Source organism: Crocodylus porosus, unplaced genomic scaffold (genome assembly GCF_001723895.1).
Source record: "Crocodylus porosus isolate Cpor-Errol unplaced genomic scaffold, CroPor_comp1, whole genome shotgun sequence".
In the NCBI taxonomy this organism is placed as follows: Eukaryota; Metazoa; Chordata; order Crocodylia; family Crocodylidae; genus Crocodylus; species Crocodylus porosus.
The window spans coordinates 126341473-126356329 of NW_017728943.1; the positions used below are offsets into that span (position 1 = coordinate 126341473).

Here is a 14857-nt window from a genome sequence, read left to right on the forward strand (position 1 = left end):
TCTTTGTCTTCCACTGGAGATAAATATTTATTGTACCTAAATATTTATTTTTTTCTAACTTTTCCACATTCTCATTCCCTATCCTTATCTTCCTATGACCTTGAGATTTATATCTGGATGGGAGCATGTACTTAGTCTTGCTGACATTAATAGTAAGATTGACCTCTTGGACTTTTGACTCTATGATCTCTGTATTCTTTTGTGCAATTTCCATTTCCTCTTTTACTAGGCAGATCTTGCCATACACATCTTAGTAAGGTTCACCATTTTGCAGAGAATTCCAAACCGCACCATTGACAATAGTGACATTTTTCTAATACTAGCGTAAGCTTTGATGGAGTCTGTGTAAACTATATGCACATCTTTCACAACTTCCAATTTCTTTTCCAGCTATAATCTCATTGAAACTATTTTAGCACAAATCAGTCTATCTTTATTGAACACACACTGGTTCAAGAATTTCCCACAATTTCTTGCACCTATAAGAGGAATTAGTTTAGCAGCAGTTGTGCACAGTAGGAAGATACCCTGATAGTTATTACATTCTCTTTTATTACTATTCATTTAAGTTGGGCAAATTATTTTATAGAAGGTAGTGTGGCCCTTGTCTCTCTCCCTCCCTTATATACACACATAAAGGTTCCTTGAACCATATTTCATAAAATTAACAGATGACCTTTATTCAAGAGTACAATTTTCAGCAGGTGCTTCAAAAATATTACTATCCTTCCTGACTGATGCTTTCATCTCTTGGTTTATTTATAGAAAAACCTTATTTCTGCAAGTACGAAGAAACAAAAGAATTAGAAGGCACCACAGACCAGGTGCTGCCAATTTCTACTCAACTCATAATTTTCAGTGGTGTTTGACTACATCCTACTATCTGGTGACAGCTGCATATCAAACATGGGTGAGGGGAAGGGACACCAAGCTTTTATGATAATATTGTTATGGCTAATGACTCAAAACACTTCAAGGCAGATAATAAACAGCATGGTCAAAAAATTTCTAGTTGAAAAAAATTAAGAGAAGTAATGATTGAAAGGTTCCTGCACAACTCAATCCAGCAGCTGTTTACTTCCATATTGTGAAGCTAGCTGCGAAGTTAGATTAGGGATATAGCTACTTGTGAAGTCAGAAATATGCAAAAGAGGCAACTTGGATCTTTCTTCTAAAACAATGATTATTATAAAAGTTCTCTGGGCTTGCCTCAAATCAGCAGAAATCTGGATGCTAAACAAATACAGCATTCACTGTTTATTTTGAAATTGCTTTTGATTACATTAAAGTAATATAAAGGAAACTGGTGGGGAAAAGGAGAAAATGAAAGGGTTTTAGGATTATTAGATTAGAATTCAGTTTCTTTTGTTCTTATATCTCAAGTTACTTCACACACACACACATACACACACACAGAAGGTAGGTAAAGGAGTTGAAAGACTAGATACCCTTTCTTTAGCCAGGAGGAAAACAAACAGTTCTTTAATACTTCTTAGGTTTCACAACTTTTTGAAGTACTCAGAAATGTGTGTGACTCATGAGCATGCACGCCATTTTCAGATACACATAATATCCATAATAATGCTTACACACCCATCCCCACCCCAGTGATGCCATGAGAGAATTTCACAAAGTATCAGTAATAATGTTATAAAAATGTTTCCTGCCTTTCAGCCGTATACCTAGGATTACACTGAGTGATTTGAATAATGCCTTGGCACTTCAATCCTTAGCATACACACAGCAGGCAGAAGAAAGATAAGAAAATCTGCTTGCATTTATTTCACCTCTCACTGGGTGATAGGATCTTTGGCCCTTGTTTGGGCCAGGCAGTGGCAAATACATGCTTCCTGAGTTGTGTAAGCACGAAAGGCATGCTGTAGATAAAACTGAATCAGTTTTCACAGTAGTGGCATGAGACTGCTTCTCCATGTTAGTACACACGGTCCTGCTTGCCTCCTGCCTTGTTCTCTCACCTCCAAATGACTCCCACTCGGCTCCTAGACATTGGATGACATATACTCCTTGACCTGCTCACATCCATGAATAAGGGGGCATCCAAATCCAACCTTTATCTGTACTCATTCTGATATCCCAAATACGACAGATCTGGCTCCTACTTTCCATAATTGAGCTGAGCACTCGGCCAGTTTACACATTGGTGGCTCCTTTATTTCCCTGACCTATCTCCTAGCTCCTGTAGACCCATTTCCCAACTCTTCCTTTGCCACATCCTGCATTCATGTAATGGGAAAGAAAGACCTTCAAGAGTCCTTTTTCCTTCCCTTGAGGAATAACAAAGCAGTCACATAAATCTTCGTTTTAAATATTCACTTTGAAGAGAAAAAAGTAACCTTCAAGGCAGGATTCTACTATTTGGATTACTGACAACTACTTGTAATACCATATGACATCTTGCTTCCGAAAGCACTTGGGGATTACTCAAAATGCCAGATGAAGTCAACAGAAGGATGGCTGTAGGATTCAGTACAGACAATACCATAGAATGGCTGTGATTTCAGCTTCATGCTCAGCAGTTTTCCTGACATCAGTAGTAGTGGATATAGTATAAAACAGTTATAACACTAATTGACTTCTGTGGACATGTATCTTTGGTTTAATGTTGGAAGTGCTTTTCCACATACTGTGTAGAATTAATCTTGAGCTGTATTCAAGATTGTGAATATCAGACAGGGTAAAATTTTTAAGATAACATTCTGATCTGTACTAAAGAACAGCTACTAACAAGTGCTAAATGATTGTGCATTAACCCAAGTTCTATGCAATAGCGCCAATAAACATATTTTTCATGATGCTATTGTGCAGTAGCCTGCACACTAGCATCACGTCACAGTTGTTGACAAGTAACACTACTGCTCAGGAGTACTGGGCTGCTGCATAGTTGGTATCTCGTGTAGACACAGCCACTGAATACTGAAAAATTAGGTGTTTCATTAGGTTGAATGCACAATACTTCTATATCAACATCAAAGCCTAGCTGGACATTATTCTTAAGATCATTCTTACTTTAAAAGTGCATTTTTATGCCTTCTAATTTTTTTTAATGTACATTTTGAGCTTCTTGGCTGTTGCCCATGAGTGCTGTTGGTTGTTTCTTTTTCCCCCCCATTTTTAAATAAAACATTAATTTTTCAGAGAAAGTTAACCAACTGTCGTTATTACAGAACAATACACTTTTATTTGATTATTTTAAACTGACTGCCTTGCATAATATAATAGAAATGGAAATATACTGTTGTTCATCCCAGTTGTAAAAACATGGTGACAGATTCCCCACTAATGTAAACTGTCATAGTTAGAAAGTAGTGGAACTAAGACAGTTTATACCAGCTGAGAATCTGGCTCATATTCTTAAAGGGCCTGAATCAAAGAATTATGAAATCGACGGGAGTCTTTCCACTGCCTTCTATAAGCTTTTGACCTGGCCTACATGTGGCTAAAACACAAAGTTTGTGATTCTCAAGCTGGGTATCACAGCACTCTGGGGTGCACTGAGATCCCTTCAAGGATGCCATGGGGTGGTACATAATGATATTGATAACACTGTTAACACTATATGCACAACCATGATTCACAAGATAAACTCAGAGATTTCAAATAGAAGTTCATAGTGTTAAAAACATTCTGACCTGTGGTGGTCTTTCTGAGTTCCTTGCAACAGAAAAAATCGCTCTATTAGTTTTCTCTAGTCAAAAAATAACTGAAAAGAAAGAGCTAGCATTTTCTGAAAAGGTACCTTGAGTCAAACAAGGGGCGTCTTGAGTCTAAAAATTTTGAGAACTACTAGATTATTTTACTTGCCTTTCTGTCTTGTCATATTTAACTGGCTAATTCACCAAAGGAAGCTGTTCACCTTAAATGGCTGCTGACACATCACAGAAAATTCTGAATAAACACTCTACTTGGAGACAATTCTGCTGCTCTCCTAGGTTTGCTGATGTGTAATTCCTCCCTTGAGATGTTTTTAAGAAAGCAGGCCTGATGCTGTATTTTTTATGCTGGTTAAACTCCCACTGTAAAATTATGCTTGCAACTTCTCCATGTCAGAGCATAAATTATTTTTTTTTTTCTTGATGAATGGTCCTGTGGATAATTTATAAGTGCATCTAATGGTTTTCATCTTTCTCATCCCTATAATGTCTGCTTGGCAAAGTTAAAAAACACCCACTAGCTTTCTGAGGTTATAACACACAAGTGAAGCTGCCTGAGTGTCAGATTTTATCATATTTATATTGTATCTTCAGTAATATTTAAACTGCCAACAAAATTATTGATGCCCTAAGACTCCAAACTCTTTGACTTCCTTTCTAAGAAAAATGTGATACAAAGATAACCTTTACCACACTAGAAGGACTGGTGTTTCCTGCTTAGTCTGCCTTGCTCTTTTAAAAAGTACAAAGGCAGTATGTTTTGCAGCTGTAGTTTATAATTTATGTCTTAATGTTCATGAAAAAGACACATGAGCGTGAGTTGCCAGGGCATCTTACAAAATGAAAACCCAAGGGTTTACAGATAGATATGCTGAAACAATGCATCACTCAAAGTATAAATGTCTCATTTTCATTTCAATGGAGTGTTAACAACAAAGTTTACTTGCGATGTATTCACAGCTCAGCAAACATAGTTGTCTATTCCATCTACCTGCCTATGTGGTAACTCATCACTAGACCTATTTTTGCTCAAGGCTGTGAAGAATCAGGCCCAGACCATTCTAAAACCTCCTAAACTCTCCTAGTGTTATAGAGTCAACAAGTATCAGATCATGTCTTTTATTAAACACCTAATATTATCTGGGAAATTTTGGCTAGTTTTGCCATTCTACATGCACAAAGCAGCCCTACTGTTAGTAGCTGGTTACTAACATATAGCAACTTGCAAAGAATGAAATTTGAAGATATGCAGAACCACTGTTTTGGCTTCGATGTAGCTCCATTCAACCAACAGGGACATCTTTGTGTCACTACATCCTAGAATAGCCAGCATAAGGACCTCTAGCAGTGTGCAGATTAAAACAGCCTCAGCTGACTTATTTTACATGAAGTACCGGTGGCTGAGGATGGTTGAGGATGATGCAAAGATCTCAGCATTAGTCAACCACAGCTGAGACACTAGCTCAAAATGTAGATTCTATTTTTCATTAAGAAAACAGAATATCTATATACTCCATCCCTATTCTGAAGATTTTGTTTGCTCTTTCCAATGAGAAATCAGTAAGAAGGAAAAGGGTTCATTTGATATAAAATTACCTAGACACTACCATCTACTTCAACATTTTCTTATTCTCAAGAACAGTAAGGTGAACTCCAGAGATTTTTCCAGCAAGGCAGCTGGAACTCCTAAAATACTTTGTACTCTAGTGCATAGGAAAAGATAATTTAGTAAATCAAATCTCTAGTTCATTTTCTTACAGAAAACAATCTCAATATACTACAACACTCTACACTCAAGGGTTAATACACATGGAAAAATGCTAAGTTTTTAATTACATTCCCTGGACAGTATCAGATAATTCTACATACAAATGGATTTCGGAAGATATTTTTTATCATTCAAATTGCCTGCATAACATTTAACATTCTGTTAACTAGAGGTGCACCAATATAGCAGTCCAAAATCAGATTGGCACCGATATAAAGAAAATTGACTGATGTGACCAATCATAAATGACCTGTGCCCCCAGTGGTTGGGGGGGATGGGGCATGGCAGCAGCAGGAGTGTGGTGGCAGTGGTGAGCAGGGAGCTCCTGCAGACACTGCCAGCACTGTCAGCAGCAAAGGGGGCGGGGGGTGGCAAGTGCTGACCAGGGGTCAGTGACCACCCACAGGCACCACCGGCAGCATCATCAGTGGCCAGCGCGGATTGCTGACTGCCCACGGATGCCACTGGTGGTGTCAGCAGCAGGGTGGCAAGTGGCGACTGCCTGCAGGCGCCCTATCTGCGGCACCTTTTTGTAGGGGGTGCACTGCCATGCTCAGGAGGTGCACATGCTGATAATTTGGCTGATAAATGTCTGTGCTTGTGCACAGCCACAGTGCAGCACATAGGTAGTGAGGAGCACAGCCTGGCAGCTTGGGACAGCTGCATGTAGCTAGTAAGTCTGTTGTGGTGGAAGCGGAGGGGGTAGGGAAGGGGCACGGGGGGAAGATCAAGGTCCCTGTGGTGAGGGAGGGAGTGGGACTGGGACTAGGCCAGGTGCTGCCTAGCTGGAGGCACAGCTTGTCCAGGGGCTACAAGGGGGGAAGCTCCCATCACTGCACATGCCCCAGATTGGCATGGGGGGGGGGGCTGTGCCTCTGGATCTGTGTGGGGCACAGGCAGGGTGGGGTGCCACTGCAGGTTAGGGCTGGGGCTGCACTGGGCTCTTCCTGGTGTGTGTGTGTGTGTGTGTGTGCATGTGGCACATTGGGCCTTGGCTGTTCTCAGGGTGGGCAACAGCGGCACTGGGATGGGGAATAGTGGGGGGGCTACAGTGAACTCTGGGATGGCTGTAACCCCCCCTCCCAGCACTGCCACCACCTGCCCCAAGCACAGCCTGGCTCAGTCCTGCTGGGAAGAGCCCAATGCAGCCCCAGCATGCAGCTGCAGCCCACCCCACACAGATCTGAAGGCATGCCACCCCATGCCATCTCGGGGTGCACGCATTAGCAGAAACCCCCCCCCCTGCATCCTACAAACAAGCTGCAGCTCTGTCCCATGACCTGCTCCACCTCAGCTGGGCAGCACCTGCCCCAGCCCAACTCCTCCCACACTGCAGGGACCTTGATCTGCCCCCCAAGCCCCTTCCCTCCTCCCTCCCCTTCCATCACAACAGACTTACCAGCTGGACACAGCTCTTCAAGCTGCAGGGCTATATATCAGAAATCAGATCACTATTGGCCAATATGCCTCCTTAAAAAATCGGCTATCAGTATCGGCCCCCAAAATCTATATCGGTGCACCCCTATTGTTAACTGTTTAACATTCTTAATAATATTTTGTTTAATTTTTAGTTTTAATAATATCTTTCCATGATGTGAAAGTCATTAAACATTTTGTGCACATGTGCATACATAAACACACACACACACACACTCAGATGCTTGGAAAACTGACTGTAAAATACTAAAAGCATTTATGTTATTTCCATAGAAACCATAAAATTAAATGGAAAAAAAATATTCAGAAGACAATACAAGCACTTAGAAGCAAAAAGAAATGAGGCAAGCAAATAACTCAGAAACAATGTTTCCAATAGGTAGAAGAAATGACTGAAATGCTTTTTTCAAAAGCAGTTAAGGGAAAACTTAACAGTAATACAAAGCAAAACATAGTGTAAAAAGAATTTAGCTAATAATTATAGTGGATCACTGTAATCTAAATATTAAAGCGAATGTAATATAGTCATACATAAGTATATACCTTACTCAGTAGGAATGTACATATTTTATTTGAAAGAGGGGCCAGTTTGCTACCTTACCTGACTGCTGCATCCATATAATGTATATAGTAAACAAGTACAGAAAGTTCTGAAGCCTCCATTTCCAATGATAACACCACATTTCATTCACATGGGACATCCTGTGAATAAAGAAGGCAATAATTTAGGGAAATTTTAAACAGCCAAAACATTAAGCTATTTCTATTATTAAATGACTAGCTGAAAAATATGGAATTGCCTAGTCTTGCTTTTAAAGAGAAATATCACTGTTCTTTATGTGGAGTTTAAGACAATGAGTTGGGGGTGTCTGCCCCATGAGAGGCAGACAAGCTACAAGTCCGATCGTGATTGACTCCATGAGGCGTGGGTGGGGTGGTTGATGAGATTTTGTAGCCCTTATTTTAAATGTGGGCTACAGTGTTGAGTTTAAGAGGTATGTGGTCAGGACTGTGGCTGTAAGATCCTGGGCAGGAACACAGGACAGAGTTAAGGTTCTTTTTGGATTCTTCAGTGTGATATTTTGCCATGTGTACATGTGTTATAGATGTTCTGCATGGGTGTAATATTTGATTACTTACTTATCTTCCTTTAACTGTTTTTTTTTCCCCATGTATTTATGCTAATGTATAAATAGCTGCATCCTTGGTACATTTATTGCATCCTTGGTATATTAATTGAATGGTAATTGACAGCTCTAATTGAAAAGTAACTTTTTCTGTGCATAAAAATCAGGAGCCCAATCCTTCTATAACTAAAGTCAATTAGATTCTTGCTATTTAATAGAATAAAAAAATAATCAATACTTTTGCCATTTTTATTCATATTTTGCAGATAAAATCTCCTTTGCTTTCAAAATGCTTATGACAATTATCAGGTTAATCTAAACTATTCTAGCTTTAAGTATAGTGGAAGGAAATAGAGAAAGAAAAAATAGGGTTGAAAAGTAACACACTCACAACTTTAACTATGATTCATAACCATGGAACTAAAATGAATGGTGACCTACTACATTACTTTCTCATGTTTGTGCAACAACTTATTAACAACCAACAGCAAAGAACCAATAGCGAAATACAGCTCAAACATTATATTGACCAATTCTTTCCTATCCTATTCTCTGGCATTAGCTCATGTCCAGTGACAAACTGTCTACTTGCATTGGAAACAAAAGGAAGATAGCACTACAAGAACAAGGAACTAGGAGTCATGAAAAAATGTCATTACACAGAAATGTCTGTCACAGTAGCAACCTGATTTGCTTTCATAACAAATTTTAAAACTCAAATAGAGATTATCTTCATGCAACAGAGAGACAGAAAGGAATAATAGTGTCAAGCAGAGTCAACTTTCAGTGCCATTTCTTAGGATGCAAATATGAGGAAGATGAGTGAAAGTAAATAATAAAACAGTTCATCCACACATCATAAAAATGTCACTTGTTTAAGCTGAGAAATTTGTTCACTATATTATTCCTCTGAAACTCCTAGAGAAAGGTGGGGATAAATTTGAAACTTTACATACTACAAGATCCTACTAGTTCCTAAAGTACTACATTTAAACGCAGTGGGCACATCTATAAATGTGTTTTAATGCACATTAGCTTGTTTTAATTCACATTAAAGTGTCACAAAAAATGTACGCTTTTACTAATGCACATTAAAATAGGCAAATGCACCTTTTTCTCATTCCTCACAATGGAGGGCACTTTTACACATGCTCTGTGGGGGGCAGCGCTTTAATTAAAACAGCTCTGAGAGTCGCTTTAAAGCACTGCCACATCTTGTGTATCAGCGTGCCCGCACTTATAAATGGGGGGGAGCACTTGAACTAATGTTAATTTGAAAAGCTTTAGTTCAAGCACCCCCACCACCATTTTTAAGCACGGGGACTCTGATACACAGGATGCAGGAAGATGCTGGAGCGCAGTAACTGCCATGATCCAACAGACTCAATTAAATGAGTCTGCTCCAATGCGCTGGAATTCCAGTGCATTGGAGGAGCCTCCATGCTAGTGTATAGGTGCCCAGAGGTACGAAATTTAATGTGCATTAGCAAAAGTGTATTAATGAACATGTAGATATGTCCAATCAAGCCTAAAAGAGTGCAGCAAAACAACATACTGGGTAAAACCCACAACTAATACTACAGTTTAGAAAGTATTAGTTCTTTAAACCAAGCCCCTAGACCAGATACCACATACCCAGGTAAATGGCATTTCATGCAAATCAGCTGTTGTGACTGGGAAGATTTTTCTCAGAAATATTCTCAACATAAGTATCAGACTACAAAAATGTTTAGTTCAGTGGTTCTTAACCTCTTTAGGTTCAAGACACCCCTTGGAAAATGCTGGCTCTTAGTTTTCTCTCATTCTTTGACTATGTAAAATATTCTACTGCAAACTCAGAAACACCACAAGAAATCAAAATGTTTTTAACAGGGTGGATTCTTGTTTGAAATTTCTGGTTTCATCCAGTGAATCACATTTGCACAAATAACAGGGCTAACATTGCCTGGTACCTTGCGGCACCCTTGAAAGGATTTCAAGGCACCTCAGGGTGCCATGGCACTCTGATTGTGAATCACTAATCTAGTTCTTTAAAGACAGCAAGTGTTAAAGACAAGAGCAGCACATTCAGGGCTCTGAAATACAAGAATCTCTTTGAGGAAGCCAGACACAGCAAAATAACTAGATTATCAAACAACAGTGTTATTGTCTTTCAACTCAGTAAGTCCCTGTCAACATCTCAGAAAGCAGAAGGCTGAGACTTTAGGAACTGTAAATATTCAATAAATAATTTTCTTAAATCTGCAAATACCTTCAAAGTTGTCTTTGGTGAAAAGCTGTCCTCCTGAAGCAACAGAAACATATACACATAGTGGCACACTTAAAACTCAACCTTTACCAGTCTATACTATAAACAGTAGTACCATGATATATCTTATTCCAAAACCAGAAAGATATTGCTATTATAGATAAATTAGATACTGATTTTTTAACAGCAGCCACTCATTAGGTAAAATTGGTGTTAACCTGATGTCCAGATTCCCATTCGTACCAGGGGAGTTGCTGAGTTCTTGGGCTGTATTTGATAATAAACTTTTTAAAGAGTTATCAAGCTGTTGAACAATCAGTTCAATTTTGCTCAACTGAAGAGAAATCTGTAATTGTCTGCATCCCAGGCATAGTATCTGCACATCTGCTGCCATTACAACCATTAATACTCTTGAAGCTGTCATGGACTAAATTACATTTTATTCCAATTTTACAGATGGAGAAACTGCTACATATAGAATGTCATTGGTACAATGCCACACTGTAAAAACAATACAATTCTAGTGTCTAATTCTGCACTAAATGCAAGATGCCATTTCTTCTAAAGTTTACCTACTTCTAAAAAGGCAGACAAGGTTCTCTGGGTAAATTCGTTATCTTTCGGTCTAATACAAGATATCAGATTTACCCAAAGAACCTTGTGTGCCTATGTCCTTAGATCAAGACAGCTACACTCTACACCCCTCCTTCTAAAAGACACGTGATTCTCCTTCCTTTGAAACTGACCAAACTATACTCTAAAACTTATTTTTTTATTGTTGTTGTGGTTGTTGTACTAATGACTACAACCTGGAGCCCAATTGTGCTAATTTATAATTCAACTGCTAATCTTCAGCCATGTTAAAACTTTATGCAAAGAAAGATGCCAAGACCTCACGTAAGTAACAACAGAAGTTTGGCTGAAATGCATAATCTGAACCAAGAACGAGACAAAATGGAATGAACATAGAACCTTTCTTCCCAAAGAAATGGTCAGACAATTATATCCTTGAGATATAAATGCATGTTTCTCTCCCTTGAAAGAATTATTAACATACTTATCTTCTCACTTACATTCTCTATTGTTTAAGGGCAATAGAGAATATACAGCTTGTATACTGTGAATTCCTAAACACTTCCTCGTATCAGGTGAAAGAAAGAAGAGCTCATTGAAACAAAATAAAATACTGACCAAAGAAGTGGACTGCAAGAACTATGTTCTTGGAGTTTGCCACCTTAATACCTCCATTCATTGATACAAACACATGAATCAGAACTGTTTCCTGTAGGAGACAGTTAACAATCCATGTTACCAACCATGAAATCTGGCAGATTGCTAAACACAATGAGTGAGAAGATGCCTTGCTTGCATGTACCGGAGACCTTATATGAGGACCTGCCAAAACTGGAATTTGATTCTATGAAACTTGACTGCTGACAGATCTTCCAAGATGTAGCTACATCATTGTTTGAAGAACAAGTCTTAAGGGACAGTACACCACAGCTGACTTCAGCATAGAAGGAACTACTTATTTCAGCTATTTCTTCTGACTTGCCTAATTACAAAGCAGTTGTGAAATACAGTAAGAATTGAAGGCAAATTATAGGCCCAAAAATGTTTATAAAGAGCTTTAAAGATTTAAAGTTCTAAGTAACTGCTAAATTTGAATGTTAACATAATATCAATGCATGTATTGAAATGTTGATTTTACTGATTATTAATATTTATTAAAATCCAGAATTGCCCAAAATGGCCCAAGAAACTGTGTATGCAACAGTGATTGTATCTGAATGAATAACTCAGTATGCAAATTAAGACATATCTTAGTCATACATTTTTTATAGCTTGTGAAAGGGGTCATATGAATGGTTGCAAATGGTCTTGCGTGGCGAGAATACCCCTTCTAAATTTATATCCACATTTTAAAGAACAAAAAGCACTGTATTTTGTCATTTAATATTCATCATTGTTGGAATAGCAACACAGCAAAACTCCCAAGGAATTAAGTAAATATTAAAATTGCAAAAAACCCCCGTATGACAACTCTGTTTCAGAGAGGAGTTGCAGACCAGTTCAGTCTATAACACTGAAGTTGGGAACATGAGCTCAGTGGGGTCTGCCTTGTAAACTGAAAAAAACTTCTGAACGGTGAACACAATTCTACCTTCATCTAATCATATGCAGTCAACCCCAAGCAAATCAATGTGGGATTTCAACAAACCTGAAACAGGGTGTTATCTGGTGGGTTTGACTACTATCAGTAATCTTCTTGTAGATATACTCCCATTATAGTTGGGTGTAACTTCGTTTAGTTACATATTACATAATATTATATATTACAACTTTGTTAACAACTGCATTCCCTTGGCAGATGTAAATGCTCTGTGAAATAACAAATGGTGCCTTGCAAAAGTTAATAAGAACATTAACAGATTTTGTGTGAAATGGCAGTAAGGCATTAATATTAGGCACTCTGCAGTATGGTCAGTTAAACCCTCTAGCTACAAATTCTCTCCAGCCCATAGCTAGTTCCATTTCCTATGATGCAGGAGACAATGGTCTTATTCACAATTCAGTCTGAAAGAGCAAAATAGTCATGTAATTTATCTAAACCATAAATGGAATGGTGACATAACCATGGTTCAAGACCAATTTAGTGCTATTAGTGCTAAATCTAACTACCAAATCCCTCACTGTATGTACAAGACCCAGCTAAAGGAACATTGGCATATTTTTGGAAGCACAAAACTCAGTGGGAAAATACATATTACTCCTAAATAATCCAATAACCTATGGTTTAGTTATGAATGACCTGCAACACATGTGAGATCTCTTTGCGTACTCCTTGTTTAAAACCTTGGCACAGTTCCCTCCAGTAGATTTTGCCCTAGGCATATTGCCATGATATTCTTTGATCATTGGCATGTCTTTAACTGTTAAGACGGGGGCAGGGAGGGAAATGTTGCTGACAGTTTAATTTTTAAACAGAAGATAACATCAATTTCATAACAGATCTCATGTAAATTATGAAATAAAAGTTTTTCATCCTTAATTACTCCAGCATTATAAGGCAACAAGTGCAAGACAACTATTTTAAGGTACACTAACAAAATGGTACTTTTTAAGCAATCCTATGCTGCTAACTTCTTGAATTGCTAGTTAGACACTGCCACTTGACCCTTGCTTTGTAGGATGCCTCTCTATATAACATCCTTCTTAAAGAGGAGCCAGCCAAAGATCCAACTTGAAAATGCCTTCCTCTTGCCTGAGTACAGATTCTGACCAAGTGAATTTTAATTGAAAATGCTTCACCTCGGTTTTCCCTTTAAAATCCCGTTTTTCTGGGTGTGGCATGCTACTAACCTGCTGGACACGACAACCCCTGTAGCACTGTATAGTAGCCCAGCATTTGTTCCTTAGGCCATATTACTTTACCTTGAGGTGTAAAATCTATTTTCCCCCTTCTCTTGGTGCTTTCCTTTGCTTCCAGTCCTAGGCTCTGTATCACCATGTGCAAATGTGCTGCAGCGGCTCCAGTTCCAGCGGATTTTTAGGATGAACGTGTCAGCAAAGGAAAAGCCCACTTGGAAACATGCCCATGAATGAGTTGGTTACAATACCGAAGGGCAAATCCCTGGCCCGGCCAGATGATGAAAGACAGTGGCTAGGATCAAGCTGGAACTGCTCGCTGGCTCTCTCTTTAAAGTCTCTCTCTCAGTCTCTCTGTCTCTTTGTACGTCTCACTGCCTGCCTCTCACTCAATCTTTCTGTCTCACTCTCTCTCTCACCCTCTCTCTGTCTTTCTCTGTCACTCTCTCACCCTCTCTCTGTCTTTCTCTGTCTCTCTGTCACTCTCTCACCCGCTCTGTGTCTCTCTCTGTCACTCTCACACCCTCTCTCTGCCTGTCAGTCTCGCTCTCAAGAACCCAGCTCACGGGAGCAGGAGACCGGGGTCCAAAAGAGACGTGGTGGGACTCGAAACTCTCGCGTCGCTGCCTGCCCGTCCTCCCTCTCCCCCCGGCACCTCGCGGGCCGGGCCCGGCTGCTGTGGCGCGCCCGCTGCTCGCAGCGGACCTCCCCGGCGCCGCCAGACCCCGCCGCGAGGTCCGTGCCCGCCCAGGAGGAGAGGACCCTGCGGGCGGCGGTGGGGAAAGGAAAGGAGAGCTCCTACCTCCGGAGGGACGTGCTAGGAAGGCAGCCGCGACACCACGAGCGATCTTCTCTCGGGGTCCCGAGCAAGAGGCCGCTCAAGGGACAGGGCTGGGGGGTGGCGGCTTTGCCTGAAAAGCGCGCTGCACAGGGCAGGCTTGGAGAGCGTGCATGACTGCTCACCGGCGGGGGGTCCTGTGCGTCTGGCCCCGGACGAGCGGCGCCGTTTCGCTCCCCACCAGCTGGAGGGGGGCGTAGGAAAAGACCCTGCCCCTTCAGAGGAATCCGAGCGCGGGGAGCGGGCACTTACATGCTGGCATTAGTGGGCTGCTGGGCTCATCCTCCCTGAGGGCTCGCCCGCCGCCCCCGCCTAGCCGGGCCCCGGCCGCACAGGAATGCGCGGCTCGGAGGCAGCGGGAGCCCCGGTGGCGCAGGGCGGGAGCCCGCCGCCCGCTCC

At 40.5% G+C, this 14857-nt stretch overlaps 1 protein-coding gene across 4 annotated transcripts in view; it reads right to left on the minus strand.

Annotated features, from left to right (window-relative positions):
• Positions 1 to 14765, minus strand: part of ADGRG6 (adhesion G protein-coupled receptor G6) — a 157672-nt gene extending 142907 nt beyond the window's left edge. For 3 of the 4 annotated variants that reach the window (XM_019550158.1, XM_019550156.1, XM_019550159.1), the window contains exons 1-2: positions 13687 to 13957; positions 7478 to 7578 (exon numbers count right to left, since the gene is read on the minus strand). In XM_019550158.1, the coding sequence (XP_019405703.1) occupies positions 7478 to 7577 (100 nt within the window). In that variant the 5' untranslated portion in view covers position 7578; positions 13687 to 13957. Of the gene's footprint in view, positions 1 to 7477; positions 7579 to 13686; positions 13958 to 14422 lie in introns of those variants that run through there. The other variant, XM_019550157.1, reaches the window with a different exon arrangement.
• Positions 14766 to 14857: the final 92 nt, after the last annotated feature.